The sequence below is a fragment of the Ambystoma mexicanum genome, chromosome 13, assembly GCF_040938575.1.
Source record: "Ambystoma mexicanum isolate Mex_15411 chromosome 13, UKY_AmexF1_1, whole genome shotgun sequence".
Classification (NCBI taxonomy): Eukaryota; Metazoa; Chordata; class Amphibia; order Caudata; family Ambystomatidae; genus Ambystoma; species Ambystoma mexicanum.
Genome location: NC_090938.1, coordinates 729,459,382 through 729,476,502, shown reverse-complemented (window position 1 = coordinate 729,476,502; position 17,121 = coordinate 729,459,382). Strand labels below are relative to the sequence as shown.

The 17,121-nt window shown below is 47.9% G+C and overlaps 1 protein-coding gene across 2 annotated transcripts in view; it reads left to right on the top strand.

Moving 5' to 3' along the window:
* The window catches only part of LOC138521831 (histone H3-like centromeric protein A), a 213,173-nt gene extending 196,284 nt beyond the window's left edge, over window positions 1–16,889 (top strand). For both annotated transcript variants that reach the window (XM_069634950.1, XM_069634951.1), the window contains exon 5: window positions 16,331–16,889. In XM_069634950.1, the coding sequence (XP_069491051.1) occupies window positions 16,331–16,465 (135 nt within the window). In that variant the 3' untranslated portion in view covers window positions 16,466–16,889. The remainder of the gene's footprint in view (window positions 1–16,330) is intronic.
* Window positions 16,890–17,121: the final 232 nt, after the last annotated feature.

Below are 17,121 nucleotides of genomic sequence, written 5' to 3'. Positions count from 1 at the left end.
GCTGCACACAGATTTCAAGCTGGCAGTTTCCCCTGCATCAGTTGAGCGGACCATCAAGTTTTTTTATGTAGCATTTCACAGGTGGCATGTATTTTGAGATTACGGCCTTGTTAGACGAGTCATTCACCAATGGCTTCCCACATACTTCTCCACACTGAACACATTTCAGCATCTTTATACAAGCTGCTGTCTGAATACTATGTATTTAGACTCTTTTATTCAACTGTCCTGCATTAATGTTTCGGACTGAACCGTTGTGGACATACCAGCCAAACCGGACATACTATAGTTGAGATCTTGGTCTAGTTCGTCGGTCAATTGTATTGATGCTTCAGTCTGTCATTTCAACATCTGTTGCTTCGAGGGGAGCCTGCCTGGAGACACTGGGTCTGAGGACATGTGAACAATGACCCCTGCGCGAAGGATAGCTTTGAAGTGTACATGGTCTTTGGCACCTTGTCCGTTCGCGCCCCTGACAGCACCCCATGGCGGCGCACATCCACTGGTGCGGACTGCCTTTGATATTGGAGGGGGGGGGGATGGATGAGCCAGGGGCGTGCAGACAAGGCACCGCAACACTGCTGAATGGAGACTCACTTGATTCACTTAAACAACCATTGATAAAAAATGTATTGTTTTATTTTGTTTATTTTGATGGCACAAAAATACTACACAATGTAAAGGTCTGGTTGCAGCACAGCAAGGGAAAATCCCCTGTACAGACCGTTGTCACTGGGGAAAGTTTCTCTAATGGCACCAACGACACATGCGGGTATTACTCGTCGAACGCGGTGTCCGAGCCTCCCATGAAGCCGCCATGTAAAAGAACGATAGGCCACCAGCCGGTACCACCTTTGAAAGAGAAAGATACAAACTGTTTTTAAATGACCAAGATAAGTGTATTAAACCTTAAGCACCATCAAAATCCTCAACACGAACCGTGTGAGGCAGGCTGCCCTGAAGTCTGGCAGCTCGGTAACGCATTGCGGCCGAGGCTCGCCTTGCGATATGTAGGACAAGCATCGAGAGTTTTCTCTGCAGCAGCAGTTCTCCAACTCAGTTGGCATTAGCGCACCACGATTGCAGGTACACGAGGTGGAGACACCATCCATGCGACTAGGCTCAAGCCCCATCGTGTCTGGATCTTTCGCTTTCCAGTAATTCCTCCTTGGAATACTCGGGCTCGTACTGGTAGGGCATTATTGTTGCCATTGTCTGGTAAATAAACAAATAATTTATAGCGATGGTACTGGTATCCGTTCACACAGGCTAACAAGGTAGCTGACCAGAGCACAGAAACGAGTCACAGAATACTCAAAGAAATACAGTGAGAGGAATGGAATAAAAAATCTGCTGTTGAGTGTTGTGAAACGGTCTGCTTATACTTGAGGAAAGAGGCGTCCTGCCATTTCCATGGTGACATGTCATTAGCTGACGCGCAGAGAATGTTGACACGAGATGTGCTTTGGCGTTGTGAAATTGGCGGTATGTGTCTAGTGAGGTCTGGCTCGGGGGATATGATTTAGTGCCGCAAAGGCAGTTCACTCAGGGCGATGCAGCAACGGATAAGAATATCACAAAATGGCTGCGCCCTGCTGCCTGATTTCACTTGTGTTCAAAGGACAAACTCTGCTAAGGTGCATAGGAAATGTTTGTACGATCGATCAGCGTATGGTTAAAAACACATGGCTGAACCATAGGGACGATAATATTTCTGACTGCACCATTCCTTTAACCCAGTTTCTATATTTCTGTCTGCGTATCCTTACTTTTTTTCTCATCCCGGGACCTTTTTGCTGCTTTTCCTGGTATCTTGTACAAGGGGGTTGGGGGCACAGTAAGTGTAATAGCTAATAGGTCATGATCACTCTGGGGCAGATTTATAACCTCAAACCTCTACAGGTCTAGAAACAAAACAGTAATCAAGACGGGCCTTATGAGCTCCATTTTCCCAGGTACATGCTGGGTCTGTCACTGTCTGTCTGCCAATTTAACATCAACCATTCATGGCACTGTTTTGCCAAGTCATTTTCTGGCCCCCGCTTCTACTTGTGATGTCAGAAGTGGCACACCCTCCTTGGACAGCAATCACATATTGAGGTCCCTGCAGATTATGATCTGCGGGTCAACACTTCCAATTGGAGCATCATCCACCATGCTCTTAATTGATTTGATGAATTCCTCAATATGAAGTTTGACTCTTCGGAAGGGGTTTTTAAGCAGATTAAATTTCCCAACCGATGACTGCCTACACAGCTTCACTATTTGCACAAAATGGTTTGGTTTGTTTGGCTGCATATTTTAAAACTCCTTAATCAATGTTAGGAGGCCTGAAAAAGGACGACCTAACAAACACTTACAAGCAGGATTTAGGAGTGCCTCATAACCCTCACAAGAGGGCTTTGGCCTCATCCATGTCTCCGGAAAACAAAATATCATAGTGGCCCAGGACATTCAATTCCTCTGATCACAAACATTTTAAGTCTCAGGAATTCCACAATCCTAGAATGCTCGCTTTGTTACAGTTCTGAAAAGTCTATTTTTAGTGCGACTTCCCCAAGACTCCAGCGAGCCAACTCCACTTTATGTCCCAGTCGCCTTGTTGGCTATTTGGGTAGCTGTTTTTTTGGGTAGTTAATTTTTTTCATTTTTTACTGTAAATTTAACTGCCGATTTGTCCTTGTCATGCTTGGTTGAGTATCTATGGGAGGTTTAACCACCTGTTGGTCACCCACCCTCCCCAACCGGCCCGTTATTTTGTAGTTTAGTATGTATGCCACTTAATCCTTGATTGTTGGAGTTTCAACCCAGAGCCTTCCGGCAGTCGCTAGGGTCATAACCCACATGAAGTAGCTTGTCGCTATATTAGAGTAGGGCATCTTTAATTAGTTGGGGTTCAACATGAAAGATGACCCAGTCATTGCGATTTTCGCTCACACATTCCACCACCTTGATATCTTCTGTTATATATCTTAAGGCAGGGATGTGGTGCAATAACTTCATTACTTTACTCCGATTCAATATTGGAGCTTCCGCACTCGATATTATTTCTAAGCATACTCATGTCATTTGTGCTTGTCAGGGTTATAGGATTAACACACAAGGTGGTTCCCCCCCCCCCTCACTAGTTCAGACCTTACATTTTTTTTTTTTCAAAGCAACTGTTTGGAGCCCCCCCCACCCAGCAGGCCCCCTCCCCCTGTTGGATCATTGCTTATTGTCAAGACGACCAGTGTCCGCTTGCACCCAACCTTTTTTTTCCTCGTGTTTGGAAGGGGATGATTTTATTCTTTGATAGACTTCCGGTACCTCGTCCCCTTGCCAACCCTTTCCTTCCAGATGTCATTTGAGCTTATTGTCTCAATTTCAATCCATTCCATTTTACTTGGGTTATTCCAACCATCGTCTGTCGATCTGAATTGGGTCACTCAAGCACATCCCTGTGGAGACATTGAGATCCCTTTGCTCAAAATTAGTTGCTTGCTGACTTTTCAATTGGTTCACTTCATTGGGGATCACTAGTTCAATCCGGGGTCTCTTAGATGTTTGGGAGGGCTATCGAGCTGGAGTCTTCTTATTTCATAAGAGCTCTAGAGCCATTTTCGGACCTGATTATATTTTTGGATTTCTTTTCCGGTGGTGGTTGGCCATGTTTCCCTTTTCGGTTTCTAATTCCCCAAATCAAGCGGCTTTGCTGGATTGAATATTGCAGTAGCCTGATTTCATTGTAACCTCACCCCTCATAGGTCCATTCTCCAATCTCTTATCCAAGACCTGTACTAGGTTTGAAGTCTCCTGGGGTAATATGGTTTCGAGGGGATTGGGTCCTCCGACGTATTCCATATCTATGACAGTAATCACCACAGCTGTGCTGCTTACTGTCATAGATATGGAATATGTCGTCGGACCATCCCATCGAAAGAACGTTACCAGTTAAGAGTAACTTGTTCATTTCTTGTATGTGTAGGTATGGCACATTCACTGTTGACACTGGCACCCTTTTCCTTGAGTTCGCCTCCATTTGCCATCTTAAATTATGGCTTCCAGCAATACGGTTTTGTCTATTTTCTCTCCTGCCTCGCAAGGTCACAGACGGAACTGCCATTGACCAGAGGATTCGGCTTCTACGTTTAGCCTCGATTCTACCTTGTTGACAAAGGTTTCAAGGCTAATTATTTTGGTATTAACCATGGCTATCTATGTGGTCTGATCTCGTAGTGTTTAGTGCCTTGTATAAGTTGCAGAAAGGAGCAATCGCTCTAGTGAGTGTGGCCATTGTAGTGTTTTGAATGTGGCCCAGGTAATCTCTAAATGAGATGCCTCCTCGAGGTTGGCCTCCCTCAGCTACACTATCTATTATGGGAGCTGCCGATGGATAAAGCCGAACTCTGGCTGACTATTGAGTTTGTGTATTCTCTCCAACACACTGACTCATTGTACATGTCGTCTCATTTAATTGCCGTCCCTCGTTTGATCTATACCTTTCCTTATGAACTTCTGGTCTCTGAAGGGGGATCCTTTGTGTCGCCTTCAGATTCCCTCCCTTGTGTCTTACACATCGGAAGTCTTCCCAAGCACTCTGTAATTGGATATTGATTGAATACAAGGCGTTCACTATCTGGGTAGTACTGCTCGTCATTTAGGGCCTCTAAGCGTTCCTGTATGGTGGAAAGGCTTTTTCTTTGTTGTAAATTTATTTTGGCTGTAAGGACAGATCTTTTGCCAGGTCAGAGTTGCGGGCTGTCCCATATGTAGTGTTGGATTCTTTTTTTAGTCTCGTTTTTCAATTCTTCTATGATGTAGTTTATGTTGTGGGCCTCTGTGCCTGCTGCATCAGATCCGCACGTTCTCCTTTTGCCAAGTTTGAGGTTCCACATCACATTTGCGCTTTGAGCAGTCAGCATTTGATGGGAGCGCCACCCCACCCCACCTCCTGCCGCCTCCTCATCCAGCTTTGATTTTCTCGCAGTGTCGACTTTGGCGCACATCAGGCTTTTTGGAGTCCTCCCCACACCGAATGTTGGGGGATATTGTCCCTCCTACAGATCAATTGCAGTTGGTATTGATCTGGGTACCAGGGGGCACAAGCTCCTCCCAACCCATCCTCGCACTGTTACAAACCCCCCACCACCCCGCTTGCCCCTTTCTTTCCTGGCGGATTGCAATGCCTGCGTTTGTAGACAGCTTGAAGATATCGGTGGAGAGTGGGGCTGCAGTCAGCAGCATCAGATCCAGTGATAAAATCGGTAAGAGTTTCCATAATATTAATAGCAACAGATGGTAAGGCATTCCGTCTTACCTGTGATCTAGTTCTCGCCCCAGCCAGGTTAGTTGCATTGAGGTCCGTATTTCCAAGGGATGCAGATTGGTTAGGAGTGCTGTCACATCCACCTGCGAACACCACCACTTCAACTCCTCTTTCGACTGGAGCGCTCCGGGTGTTGGGGGTTACACAGTTCCTTAAAGAGCCATCTGGAACAAGGTGTGGTGGCTCTTCAACCTTCACACCCAAACTCAACCTCACTCCATAATATGTTTTTGATTTGTGTTTGACATCTAATTACATTTATTTATAAAAATCAATACTTTTGCGGTATTTTACTGTGTTAGCAGTGCACCTATTTGTGTCTCGGCGAGTTTCTGGGGCACCATTTCTTCCAATAGAATAATATTTAGAACATACTTTCAACAGTTTGTAAAACAATTACAATCTCCTAAATGGATTCTAACCTATGAGGGACCAAGTACTGCCAAAGCCAGTCGGTTTTAAGAGGAGTGCCTTTAGGGAGCCGGGACAGTCAATAGTTCTTAGATAAAGTCTTGACAAAGTTGGTAAGTTCAGCAGAAATCACTGACTCAAGTGAGCTACTTTTTAGAGGGCACAAGCTGTTGTGCAGGTGAGTGGAGATAAACTCCAAAATGTTATTCGCAAGACGGGAAGCACAGCTTCTGGCTAAAAGGTGAAAACCCCAAGCCCCACATTAGCTGTTACTTGAAGAAAAATGTTCTAGCTGGATTCCTCCTTGCTACAGCTTGGCAGGCCCTTGTTCCTGGACCTTGGTCGTGGTGACAAAAGGGAGAACGTTTGGCAGGCTCCTGCGGCAGTACTCGTGAGAGGGACTACCCAGCAAAGGATTTCCTTTGTTTCAGCGGAACTTCAGTGTTTTGGCGCCTTTTCCTCAGTGTCAAATGAACGAAAACTCTGGAAGAAGCTTGCTCCCTCGGTCCTGGACTCTGGTGAGGGGGGCTCTGGATCATGATTTCCTGCTTCGATCGGGTCCTCTGGATGCCCACAAGATTCGGACTTCGCAAGATGATGCACTAGTCAATGGTCCCTATCCTCAAGACCAGCTTCTGTTTGGTCCGACTTGCTGTGTCTCACCAGAGCTGCAAAAGCCCAATGCCAGGGGTCTTGTGACCATTGACGAGTGCATAGTCTTGCAAAGTCTGAATCTGGCCAAATCTTCGTGGGCATCCCGAGGACCCTACAGAGTCGTCTTCCAACCGATTTGATCTTCATTGATGCAGAGGGCACTTCATCTGTGGAGGCCCAATACAAGGCCAAGCACCACGATTCCTGTTCCATCGGGTTGCCGTGCAAGCTGGACCCGCGATGGGCAGGGCTCAATCACCATTCACCTCCATAGCCAGCCAACGATCGAATTCCTCCTCAAAGAGGAATTTGTTGAACCCAGCTAAGCTGCAGGAGAAACTCTGGATGTAGGCTAAAGGCATCTGACCTGCCCAAAAAGGCTGAGGTGGCGCAGGAGACAACGATTAACTGGTGGTGGCTGCTCTCTTGAAGCCTAAAGAGGCTGATCCCATGAAGGTAACCACTACTGCTCCTCGGGTGTCCCTGCCTCCGAGGTGGGAGTCCACAGCGGGGGCAGTGGAAAAGCCTGCTGGCACACGAGTAGAGGATTCAATCTCTGAGCATGGCCTGACCCCCTTAGGGTGCCAAAAGAGGGTTGGGGGGGGGTGGGGGGGTGGGGGGGGAGAGGAATTGAGTCCCAGGCCATGGAAGGGTAATCCGCAGATGACCTAGAGTCCCTGCCCACACTCCATGAGGATGTGGAGGACGACCACGGACAATGGCGCAGAGCCTAGTGTTATGACCACACCAGCGCTGCCGAGAGATGTATCCCTAGACATCCTATCAACCCTACATACGTTTGTGTCAAAAATGCCACAGGCCCCTTTCCCTGTGGCCCCTGGTCAGATGTGGGCTAAGAGGAAGCACCATCTGACAACACCACGCCCCGGCCCCCCACTGTATCAACCTCCGCGTTGGGTCCCACAAACCCCACCCCCGAACCCCACCCGTAGACCTGAGGACTGACACGGTGATGGACGACATTGCCACCACGGCAGGTGGATCTCCGCAACCAAGGGCATACTCACCGGATGAGGTGGGATTTTCATTCCATGGTCGCAAAAGCGTCCAAGCTTTTCCAGCTTACACCCGAGGAAAACGAGGAGGCTTTCCTGTAACGAGGCGCAAGGCCAAGAGGAAGACCATCATGGCAGTACCCCTTCTGGACGACGTGTGGGAGGAGTGCCTGGGCCTTTTGAAAAATCCTTGCACGGCCATGTGGGATAGACTAAAAGTACTGGGTGCCGCAGTCCACACTGAAGTGTCTATAGTCGCAATCATCACCCGACTCTGGTTTTGGCAACTGTGAAGAGGTCTAACCCTTTCCTCGCCCTCTGACAGTGAGGGGAAGAACAAAATGCGGAGGAAGGTTTACACTGCAGCGTCGACCATCACGGCAGCCAACGCATTGGCGATCCTGGCCTGGTACGACAGGGAATTGTGGTGCAAGCTGGGCCCGACTGAGTTCCTTCCCGATGACAAAAGGATGGAGGCAATCGCCCTCTTCCAGGAGGGAGAGGTGGCTTAGACAATGCCGTCGGTGGTGCTGGACATCGCCGACACAGGGTTCTGGCAGATGGGAATGGCGTGTGCCTCTGTTGTCATGGCTGGCTGAAGACCTCAAATTTCCGCCAGAAGTTCCAGGCGAGGGTACTGGACATGCCCTTTGACGGTGATAACCTGTTTGGGAAGGCAGTGGACGAATCCTTGCAGGACATCAAGGTTGATACGGAGAGCAACAATGCTCTTCCTTTCGTGCCTCCAGTAGAAAGTTGGGCAGGTCGAAGAAATGTTTCTCCTTGTACTGCCAGCCCTCCAGGTCCCAGACCCAAGAAGCCTACACATGCAGTTCCAAAGCCTTCAGTGGATGTGGTCAGTGCTGTTGTCGCCCTCAAGGTGGGACACCACCCTGAAGCAGTACTAAACCAGCCAAGTCATCTGGGTGGGTGGGGGGGGCGGAGCATGGGGGTGCCCCCACCCATGCACCCTGGTGGCAAGCTGACTGACTGGATTCCTCAGCGAGTGGGCGAAGATCTCCAACGATGGATGGGTGCTGGATGCTCTCGCCCATTGATAGAACCTGGAGTTCCAAGTGTCGGCGGATCCCTTTGGTGGCTCGGCAGGAGCAGCACATGCCTTAACTCTTGGAGGAACGGGCCATGCTCTCAAAAGGGGTGATGGAGCTGGTTCCAAGAGGACTATTCCAGATTCTTTTTGACCAGAAGAAAACCAGGGGCTGGTGGCCTATTCTAGACCTGCAGCTTCTCAACAAGTACCTCGGGTACCAAAAATTCAGGATGGTCCCGTTGCAGCACGTACTCGGCCTACTGGAGGAAGGATACTGCTTGATGTTGCTGGACCTGGAGGGCGCCTACTTCCACGTCCCCATTCACAAGGACTGAAAATTCCTGGGCTTCGTGGTACAGGGACGGCACTACCAGTTCAAGGTACTCCCCTTCAGCCTGAAGTCAGCCTCCAGGGTATTCACAAAGTGCCAGGCTCCTGTGGTGCGCCATCTGTCTATGGGGGATACATGTGTATGCATACCTGAACGACTGGCTCATTCAGGCCCATTCGCGCGAGTTGGCAGTCGGACACAGACTTTCCGGCTGCAGACGTATCTGGGATTCTCCATCAATTATCCAAAGTCCTGCTTGACGCCATCGCAGAATGCGCTGTTCCTAGGAGCCAGACTCCATACAGTCTCCTGCCTAGCATCACCCTCGGAGGAGAGGGTAGCGGCCATTCTGGGGAAAGTGCGATGACTGGTCACTGAAGACGGCTACAGTGTGGACCATCAAGTCACTTCTCAGCATGTCATCTTGCAACTACCTTATCCAGCTCTGCAGGTTACGGATGCAACCTCTTCAGGAGTTCCTGGATGCTCACTGGGTTCAGGTGTTTGGAAGCTTTGCGGACAAGATCCCGCTTGACGAGGAGTTACGTTGGGCGGTACGCAGGTGGGGCTTTCAATTCAACATCGCCCGTGGCACAGGGCTCCAAAGCCCCTGTACCAGGAGATTGTCACCACAGATGCTTCCCTAGAAGGCTGAGGAGCGCACATTGGATGTCTGCATGCCAGAGGCCTGTGGCAGGTGGAGAAGAATCTTCACATCAATAGCCTGTAGCTGTGGGCAGTTTTCTGGGCCTTCTTTCTCGAGAGGCCAAAGTGGTGCAGATCTTCACAGACCACACCACGATTTTCTACATCGGGAAGCAGGTTGGTATTCTATCCCCACCGCTCTCCAAAGAGGCGCAGGACTTGTGGCACTGAGCCATCGGGCAAGAGATGTTCCTTGTCCCCTTTCACCTGGTGGAGTCAAGAACACCATCGCTGAGTCATTCAGCAGGGAGTTGTGCTCAAGTGGTAACTTTGTAAGGCCCAGTTGGACCACATCTTCATCCAGTGGGGCAGGCCCCAGATCAGTCTGTTTGCGACAGCAGTGAACTCCAAATGATGTTTGCCAGCAGATTCCACCAACCGGGGAGCATGGGGGACGTTTTCTCCTTCCTTCCTGTGGGAATGCCTGCTTCTGTACGTGTTCCCCTGTTGCCTCTCCAACTGCAAGTCATCAATCAACTCAGTCACGATGATAAACCACGCCCCCCACCAGCCCTAAATGTGGCTGAGGGAGATTTGGTCACCGCTGGTCAATCGGCCAGTTGCAGATCTGGTCACCAGATAAGCAGGTGAATCCTGCATCACCACCCAAGAGCGCTGATACTGAGGACTTGGCTTCTGCAGCCCTAGAGTTTGGAGGATAAGAGTTGCCAGCAGACTGCAGAGAGGTCCTGCCCAAGGCCAGAGCGTTGTCTTTGTGCTACGGTCACAAGTGGAAGCGTTTCGCTAGATGTTGCTGGTTGCAGAGGCCCCTCTGAGGGTCATTGCTCCGCAAATTCATTCATACTTGTCCTTGGCCAAGGTGGGGCTGGTGCACGCCTCTATCGGGTGTATTTGTATTTAGTTTATTTGTATTGCGCACCTGGCCCAAGGGTATCTGGGTGCATTTCTTATATGTACATGGTTAGAGACAAACAATGCAATGTGGCGAGCGCCGCCATGTATACAGGATAATATTTACAGGTATACAGGCAAGAATAACATGCAATACAACCTAGATATTAACAAGGTTACACACGTAGAGGAATAAAAATGGAGTAGGCTTGCAGACTATAAACATTTGCAATATAATACAGATGCCATGCCTTACATTTCCAAGGTGATACATGTTCAGGGTATAGCTCCTTACAGATGACCGAGTTGGGGCCGATAACTGGAGCACAGTGTGGGGTGTTAGGCGCAAGTAGGAGCATGGTCCTGTGCAAAGAGCCTTGGTTTTACTCTTGAATGAGTGATGGGACAGTTCAGCTCTGAGTGGGTTAGGAAGCGTATTCCATAATTTAGCTCTGAGGACTGGGAAGCTGGACTTGCCTGCTTTTTGCAGTTTAAATCTAGGCGTGGATAAGGTGTGGGCTTCGGCTGATCTCAGATGGTCGGATGAGGTGTGGGGGATGAAGCGGTTTGCTAGGTAAGCAGGAGCCAGATTGGACTGGCACTTCTGGGTGATAGCAAGGGTTTTGAGGGATATTCTGTGAACAGGGAGCCAACATTAGCTGCGCCTGGTGTCAGAAATGGGGGAGTTTCCTGAGGATTGAGGGCAGCCCTGATGGCATTGTTCTGCGTTACCTGTAGCTTGTTAATGTTCCTTTGACTGGTAGGGCATTGCAGTAGTCGATTTTAACCATAATGAGAGTTCTGGCCAGGATGTTGGCATTTATAGGCAGAAGCCAATGCCACCAGATTGGTTTGTTTATTAAATAAGGTAAAATCGAGATGGATCCCTAGGGTTTTGTTATCATTGGAAACCTTGATTGTGTTGCCGTCAATGACAAATGATTTGAAGGAAGGGTCCATTTGAGTCTGGGATGGGAGCCTAGGAGTAGTTTTCATCGTTTAAACGGAGCCCGTGATGCGCCATCCAAGCCTGGATAACTATGTAAACATCGTTGAGAGCTTTTGAGTTGGTCACGTAGTCCCCCATGATGGGGATGAGTATCTGGGTGATATCGGCATAATTGGTGCAAGTGACATCCAGACAGTCAAGAATATCAAAGTGGCTTTGTGAATACATTATATAGTGTGGGTGAGACACAGGACCCTTGCGGGACACCACACAGGACTGGCGAAGGTTCAGCAGATGCAGACAGAAGACCTGCATAGTTCTGTTTGCCAGAAAGGATCTGATCAGGAGGTGGCTTCATCAGCAAAATTGGCAGCAGTTTTGAGGTGGTGGCAGAATTTGGTGGTTGACCAAATCAAATACTGCCGATAGGTCTGGTAAAAGTAGAAGGGCCAGCTTACCCTTGTCATATAGGTCTTCAATTTGTGATTCTAAATCGATGAGGGCAGTTCCGTGCCTCGGTCGGAATCAAGATTGTTGGAGGCCAAGGAGTTTACAATAAACGGGCAGCGTGCTCAAGTTTTCAGTAAAAAGGGTACTGTGGTAATAGGTCTGTAATTGGATGGGTTGCTAGGATCTAAGGTAGGTTTTTTTATTAATGGGATGACCCACACGTCCTTGAGGTTATCGGACTGTGCCGGATTTGAAGGAGGCATTTATAAAAGTGATTATGAAGGGGGCCAAATCGTGGGCTGCTTCCTTGTTGACTGGGCAGGAATCACCTTGACAGTTTGAAGGTTTAAGATTTTTAATCATGTTTTCCACTTCAAAGATGGAGAGAGGTGGGAAGCAGAAGGGTTTGAAGGACTGTGTGGTAGGTGGAATTTTGTTATGGGGGAAGTTGGGTGGCGAATCTGAGAGGACTTTTTTTGTTTGGCATTGATTTTGCTTTGGAGTGTGGAGTGCTTTTTGGATATTGGTACACCAGGCGTGTCAGTTGCAATTGAGAGGGGCTATGGGAGATTCAAGTTCTTTTAATCTTGAAGAGCTCTTTAGTGTTGGATTCAGCCTGAAGGATGCGCTTATTGTATGTCTTTTATTTGTAATGAATATCACTTCTTTGTAATTGGAGGAGGCTAAGATCAGGGAGCTTTTGTTGGTGTCCTTAGGAAGACTTTTCCAGCGCGCCTGTTTCTTTTCGCTTTGCGTAGATCTGGTGTGAACCACAAATTAAGATGAGCACGTGGTTTGGGTTTCTGCAATTTCAGTGGGGCTCTGATGTTTGGCGCTTTTTGGATAGTTTGGTTGTAGGCATCTACTAATGCTGTGGGGTCCCAGCAAGATACTGATACTTTGTTACGGAGGGGAAGGATAAGGGGGAGCAGTTTCTCTTTTGTAATGTCCTTATTTCTGATACTGATGCATGGGGCGATATTTTGTCTGGGACTTTGATGGCTGGATTTAATGGAGAAGGTAATCTTGTGGTGATCTGACCACATACAAGGTGTGATGGACACTGTATTGATGCTACAATTCAGATCAGAGAGCCAATCAAGATTTCTACCTTTGGATATGCGTGGGTGCATGGATATGATGGGTAAATCCTAGGTCTGACAAGATCAAGGGCTTTAGAGTTGTTTGGGTCTTGGAATGCAAGATTAAGGTCCCCCAATAGTATAATGTGGGACTTAGGTTTAGTGTTGGCTGCGAAGAGAGATGTAATATCAGTAAAGGTAGTAATGGGCCCTGATGGCTGGTAAATCCGGTGCATTGTGGCAGTTTGATTGGGTGATAATGGCAATTTAACTGATAGTAGTTCAGCTGAAGGGATCTGGTTAGGAATGGGCCTGAGTACAAGGGATCTTTTGAAGATTAAGTTAACGCCACCGCCTTTAGAATGGTTGGAGTTCCTGTTGCATCTAATGATATCAGGGATGGCCAGGGACAAAGTAGGTCCAGCTGCAGTGTGTAGCCATGTTTCAGTAATGGCTAGGAAGTAGTGGTCTTGGGTGACAAAGTTGGCAATGCCAAGCGTGTGAGCTAGGAGGGATCTAGCATTGACTGGCCCCCCTTTGACCATAATGTCTTTTGCAGTGTTACAGATGTCATGGAGGAGAATTGGCACATCTTTAAAGTATGGCATTGTGATATCGATGGGTCAGATATTGCTGTGGAGTTCGGTATTGGTAGGGTGGTTTGTGGCAGAATCTTGAACCTAATCTGAGGTTTCTAAGGTGGAGAGCGCAGGGTTGATTAGGCGTGGGCTTGATGAAGTGTTCCAGCCATAAGGCTGGTGAATTCCGATATGGGTTGGAGCAGGGCATGGTGCAGAGGGGGGCAGTATTATGGGAGTACAAAGTAGGGGTGGGTAAAGTTAAGGAATAGTGGCTCAGGTGGCGAAGGGGAGTGTTGTGTGCAAGATGGGCATACAGCAAGATGCTGTGTTTTGGGTGCAAGTATCGTGTAAGGGTTGATGGCAGAGGGCTTAATGCTGGAAGTTGTGGTGAGTGGCAGGAACAGAATACAGAGTTTCAGAAGGATCCAATACATTGTGAGATGCAAGCTAGAGGTAATAAACTACAGCATTTCTGTGGTGAACAGATTGGGGGGGGTGGGAGAAGCATGGAAACTACATTGGGTAGGAGGGACAGGGCGTCCACGTCCCAGTGCGTGGGCATACCTGGGTAGTTGGAGCAGTATGATGCAAGTTCGTAGTATTGTGATGAGATTACTGGTGATGAATTAGAATACTAACGGTAGTTAGCCAGGAATAGCCCAGCGAGAGAATGCTTCCTTAAGACTTAGCTGGTATAAGTGGACGAGTGCAATAGGTTAAGGTAGCAGGAGTCTGACCCACATTATGTGGAGCGATAGCACCTGTCTGGACCACAGCGTGCCAATGGGCTTAGGGTAGGTGGTGTTGAGAGTAGGTTGAGGCAACAGATGGCATATAATACACAGGGGCTAGTGGACAGAAGTTTAGAGACAGTACAGTCATCAGTTATGTGCAAGCGTGTGGGTCACTTGCTGCAAGTAGAATGGGTAGTAACAAATAAACAATGCCGTTTACAAGCCTTATTTGGGAGCATATACAAACAAGCAATAATGAGAGTGCCGGCTGCAAAGTAGTCGACTATGTTGAAAAGCACAGTATAGGGCCATCGGACAGGCTAACAACAATGGGTGATGTATCTGGCGGCTATCTCCCGCTACACCAGGTCTTCAGGATGATCTTCTTTGGTCACACTGTCTCATCAAACAGTTCCTCAAAGGACTCTTTTTTGATCTTTCCGACCGATGAAGGCTCTTGCCCCACATGGGAACTCAGCATGGTGCTGACGAGGCTCATGGGGTGGTCTCCTTCGAGCCTATGCATCAGGCCCCTCCGGTGGAAGACTGGTTTCATTGTGGCCATCACCTCTGCCAGGAACAAACCTTTGTCAACATTTTTTCCGAAGCATTTGTCGCAGGCTGAAAGGGCCTTGCACTCGCTGGGTGTTGCTTGTGCCCTGAAGTTTTACGTGGCATGGAGCTTTTGGAAGACGAATCAACTGTTTGTGATCTTTGGTCATGTGAAGGCCTTGTCCAAGGCTTCCATCTCCAGGTGGCTCTCTGGCTGCATCATGCACTCTTATCGGTTGGTGAACCGACCACTGCCAGGCAGTCCGAGAGCCCACTCTGAGAGTGATCGCTGCGACGATGGCGTTCCTGTCTGGTGTGCCCCTGCTGGACATGTGCAAAGCTGTTACGTGGAGGTCTACGCACACTGTCGTGGTTCTACTGCATGGACAGGGATTTTAGTGAAGTCCTGGATCGGCCAAGCAGTGTTATGCAACCTGTCGCTTGAGGTGAGTCTGTTCCAGAGGGAAGAGTAATTGCTTCTGTTGAGCTTTGCCACCTCCTGGGTTGTACTGCTATGTATTCTTTATTCATGAGCATGTTAATCCATGCAAGACCCCATGCTAGAAAAGGAACACGTTACTTACCTGTAACTATTGTTAGCCAGCATGGGTTTGGCATGGATTCACATGCAAACCCTCCCTCCTGCCCCTCTTGGCCATACTGCCACTTTATGTGCTCACCAAATCTGAAGATGGCTGCCAGAGGAGGGGCTTGGAGAGAGACTGTCATTGGCTGGGGGCAGTATGATCCAGAGTACAGTGATTGGTTTAGAGGAGAATTGTAAGTGAAACTGGTTTTTCTTTTAATGAGGATTCCTGGCCTGACGGGGACTATTCTGGAGAATAGTTACAAGTAACTTGTTCCATTTAAAACCACCTTTGGCCCTACATCACGAGATTGGGAAGATCAGTGTCTTAAGAGACATTAACATTGCAGTTTGGCGACATCCGATTAGAAAGACGGCATCCATTCTCCAAAGGAACTTTCCAGATCTGAGATCAACAGGAGATGGTCACCTACTGGAATTCTCTCTATAATAACAAATGCCCCCCCACCTCCAAACCCCTCCCACCTGGTGCACTCTCACAGCAGCTCTATAAATGAATCTCGAAAAGGCAACAAAGGACAGCCCTAATGTGCCTTTTTCTTTCTAAGTGGGGCTCCCTTTTGACTGTCTAAAGAACCTTAACTTAAAACTTATCTACAGGTAAATAACTTACAGAAGATACCGCGGTATAGTGGGTAAGAGTATTGCTTTTCTCTTTATTCTCTCCTTGTCATATGTCTATATAGAAATATATCTTCATAAAAAATAGTGTATGGACATTCTTTCTGGGTATTAACAAAGAAAAGTGTACTTAAAGAACCTGATGAGCTTGAGAAATCCCTAACCGTACTAATGTGAGGAAAATGCACCTGACCTCAGGGCATATGGAAAGTCTCCCTAACAATTGGACTAGAGTCTTTCAGAAACTCAGAACTAAGCTATACTGCACACCCAGACTGCCCACAGTGCTATAAGACAAAACGCAAACTAAAATGTTGCATTATGGGGGGGGGAAGTGATGAGTGTATGGACTGGGAGAACCCTCCCTACATTGCGTATTAATTTGACAGTGCATGGTGCTTATATTGTCCTCTTCCTTCTCTACAGGCTACGGAAGCGTTCATGGTGCTTCTGCTCCAGGATTCCTACTACTGCACTCTCCATGCCAAACGAGTCACGCTGCATGTTCAAGACCTACAACTTGCGCGCCGTTTGCGCGGGCCCAATGGTGGACTTGGTTGACTTAATAAGAGTGCAGCTTTCACCAGTATTCAGTTGCCAGAGTGTAAGAACCCTCCCCAGGAGCCACTCTGCCAGCATAAACCTACAGCGTGCTTGTGAAGTAAAGCACAAGACCATGATGCAGGCAGTTCGTTTGTGTTGTTTGAAGTTGAGAATGTTGCATTGCTTTTAATGTTCCATGCCGTTCTGTTTTATACTTTGTTTCTGCTGTTTGCAGTGCCGTTCATCTTTGCACTATCTGAATGCTTATCTTTGTTCATGCTCATCAGTCTTTCCGCCTGCCTTTTTTGCCCCTGCAAAATCGGCTATCCATGTTTCCACATTTTAACTCTCTCCACTGCATCCTCCTTTTCTCCTTCTAACCAGCATTTCTTTTTTCTTTTGAATGTTTGTATATTGCAAGTAAAAATGGGCATTTATAAAATGTTTGTCTCTTTTGTCCGCAGAATTGTTTATGGGGTACACAGTGCAGGGGAATAGGACAGGTTGGGCCCATCTAGTCTGCCTATTGCAACGTCAGTAGATGGTTGGGGGTGGGGGGAGGGTCTGGTGTGGGGAATTGCCATAAAAGGGATGATGAATAGCAGATGCAAAACACAAATGTGTAAGTTGGGGGACAACACAAATTCCTTGTGTCTAGTATGCATAGTTGCCAA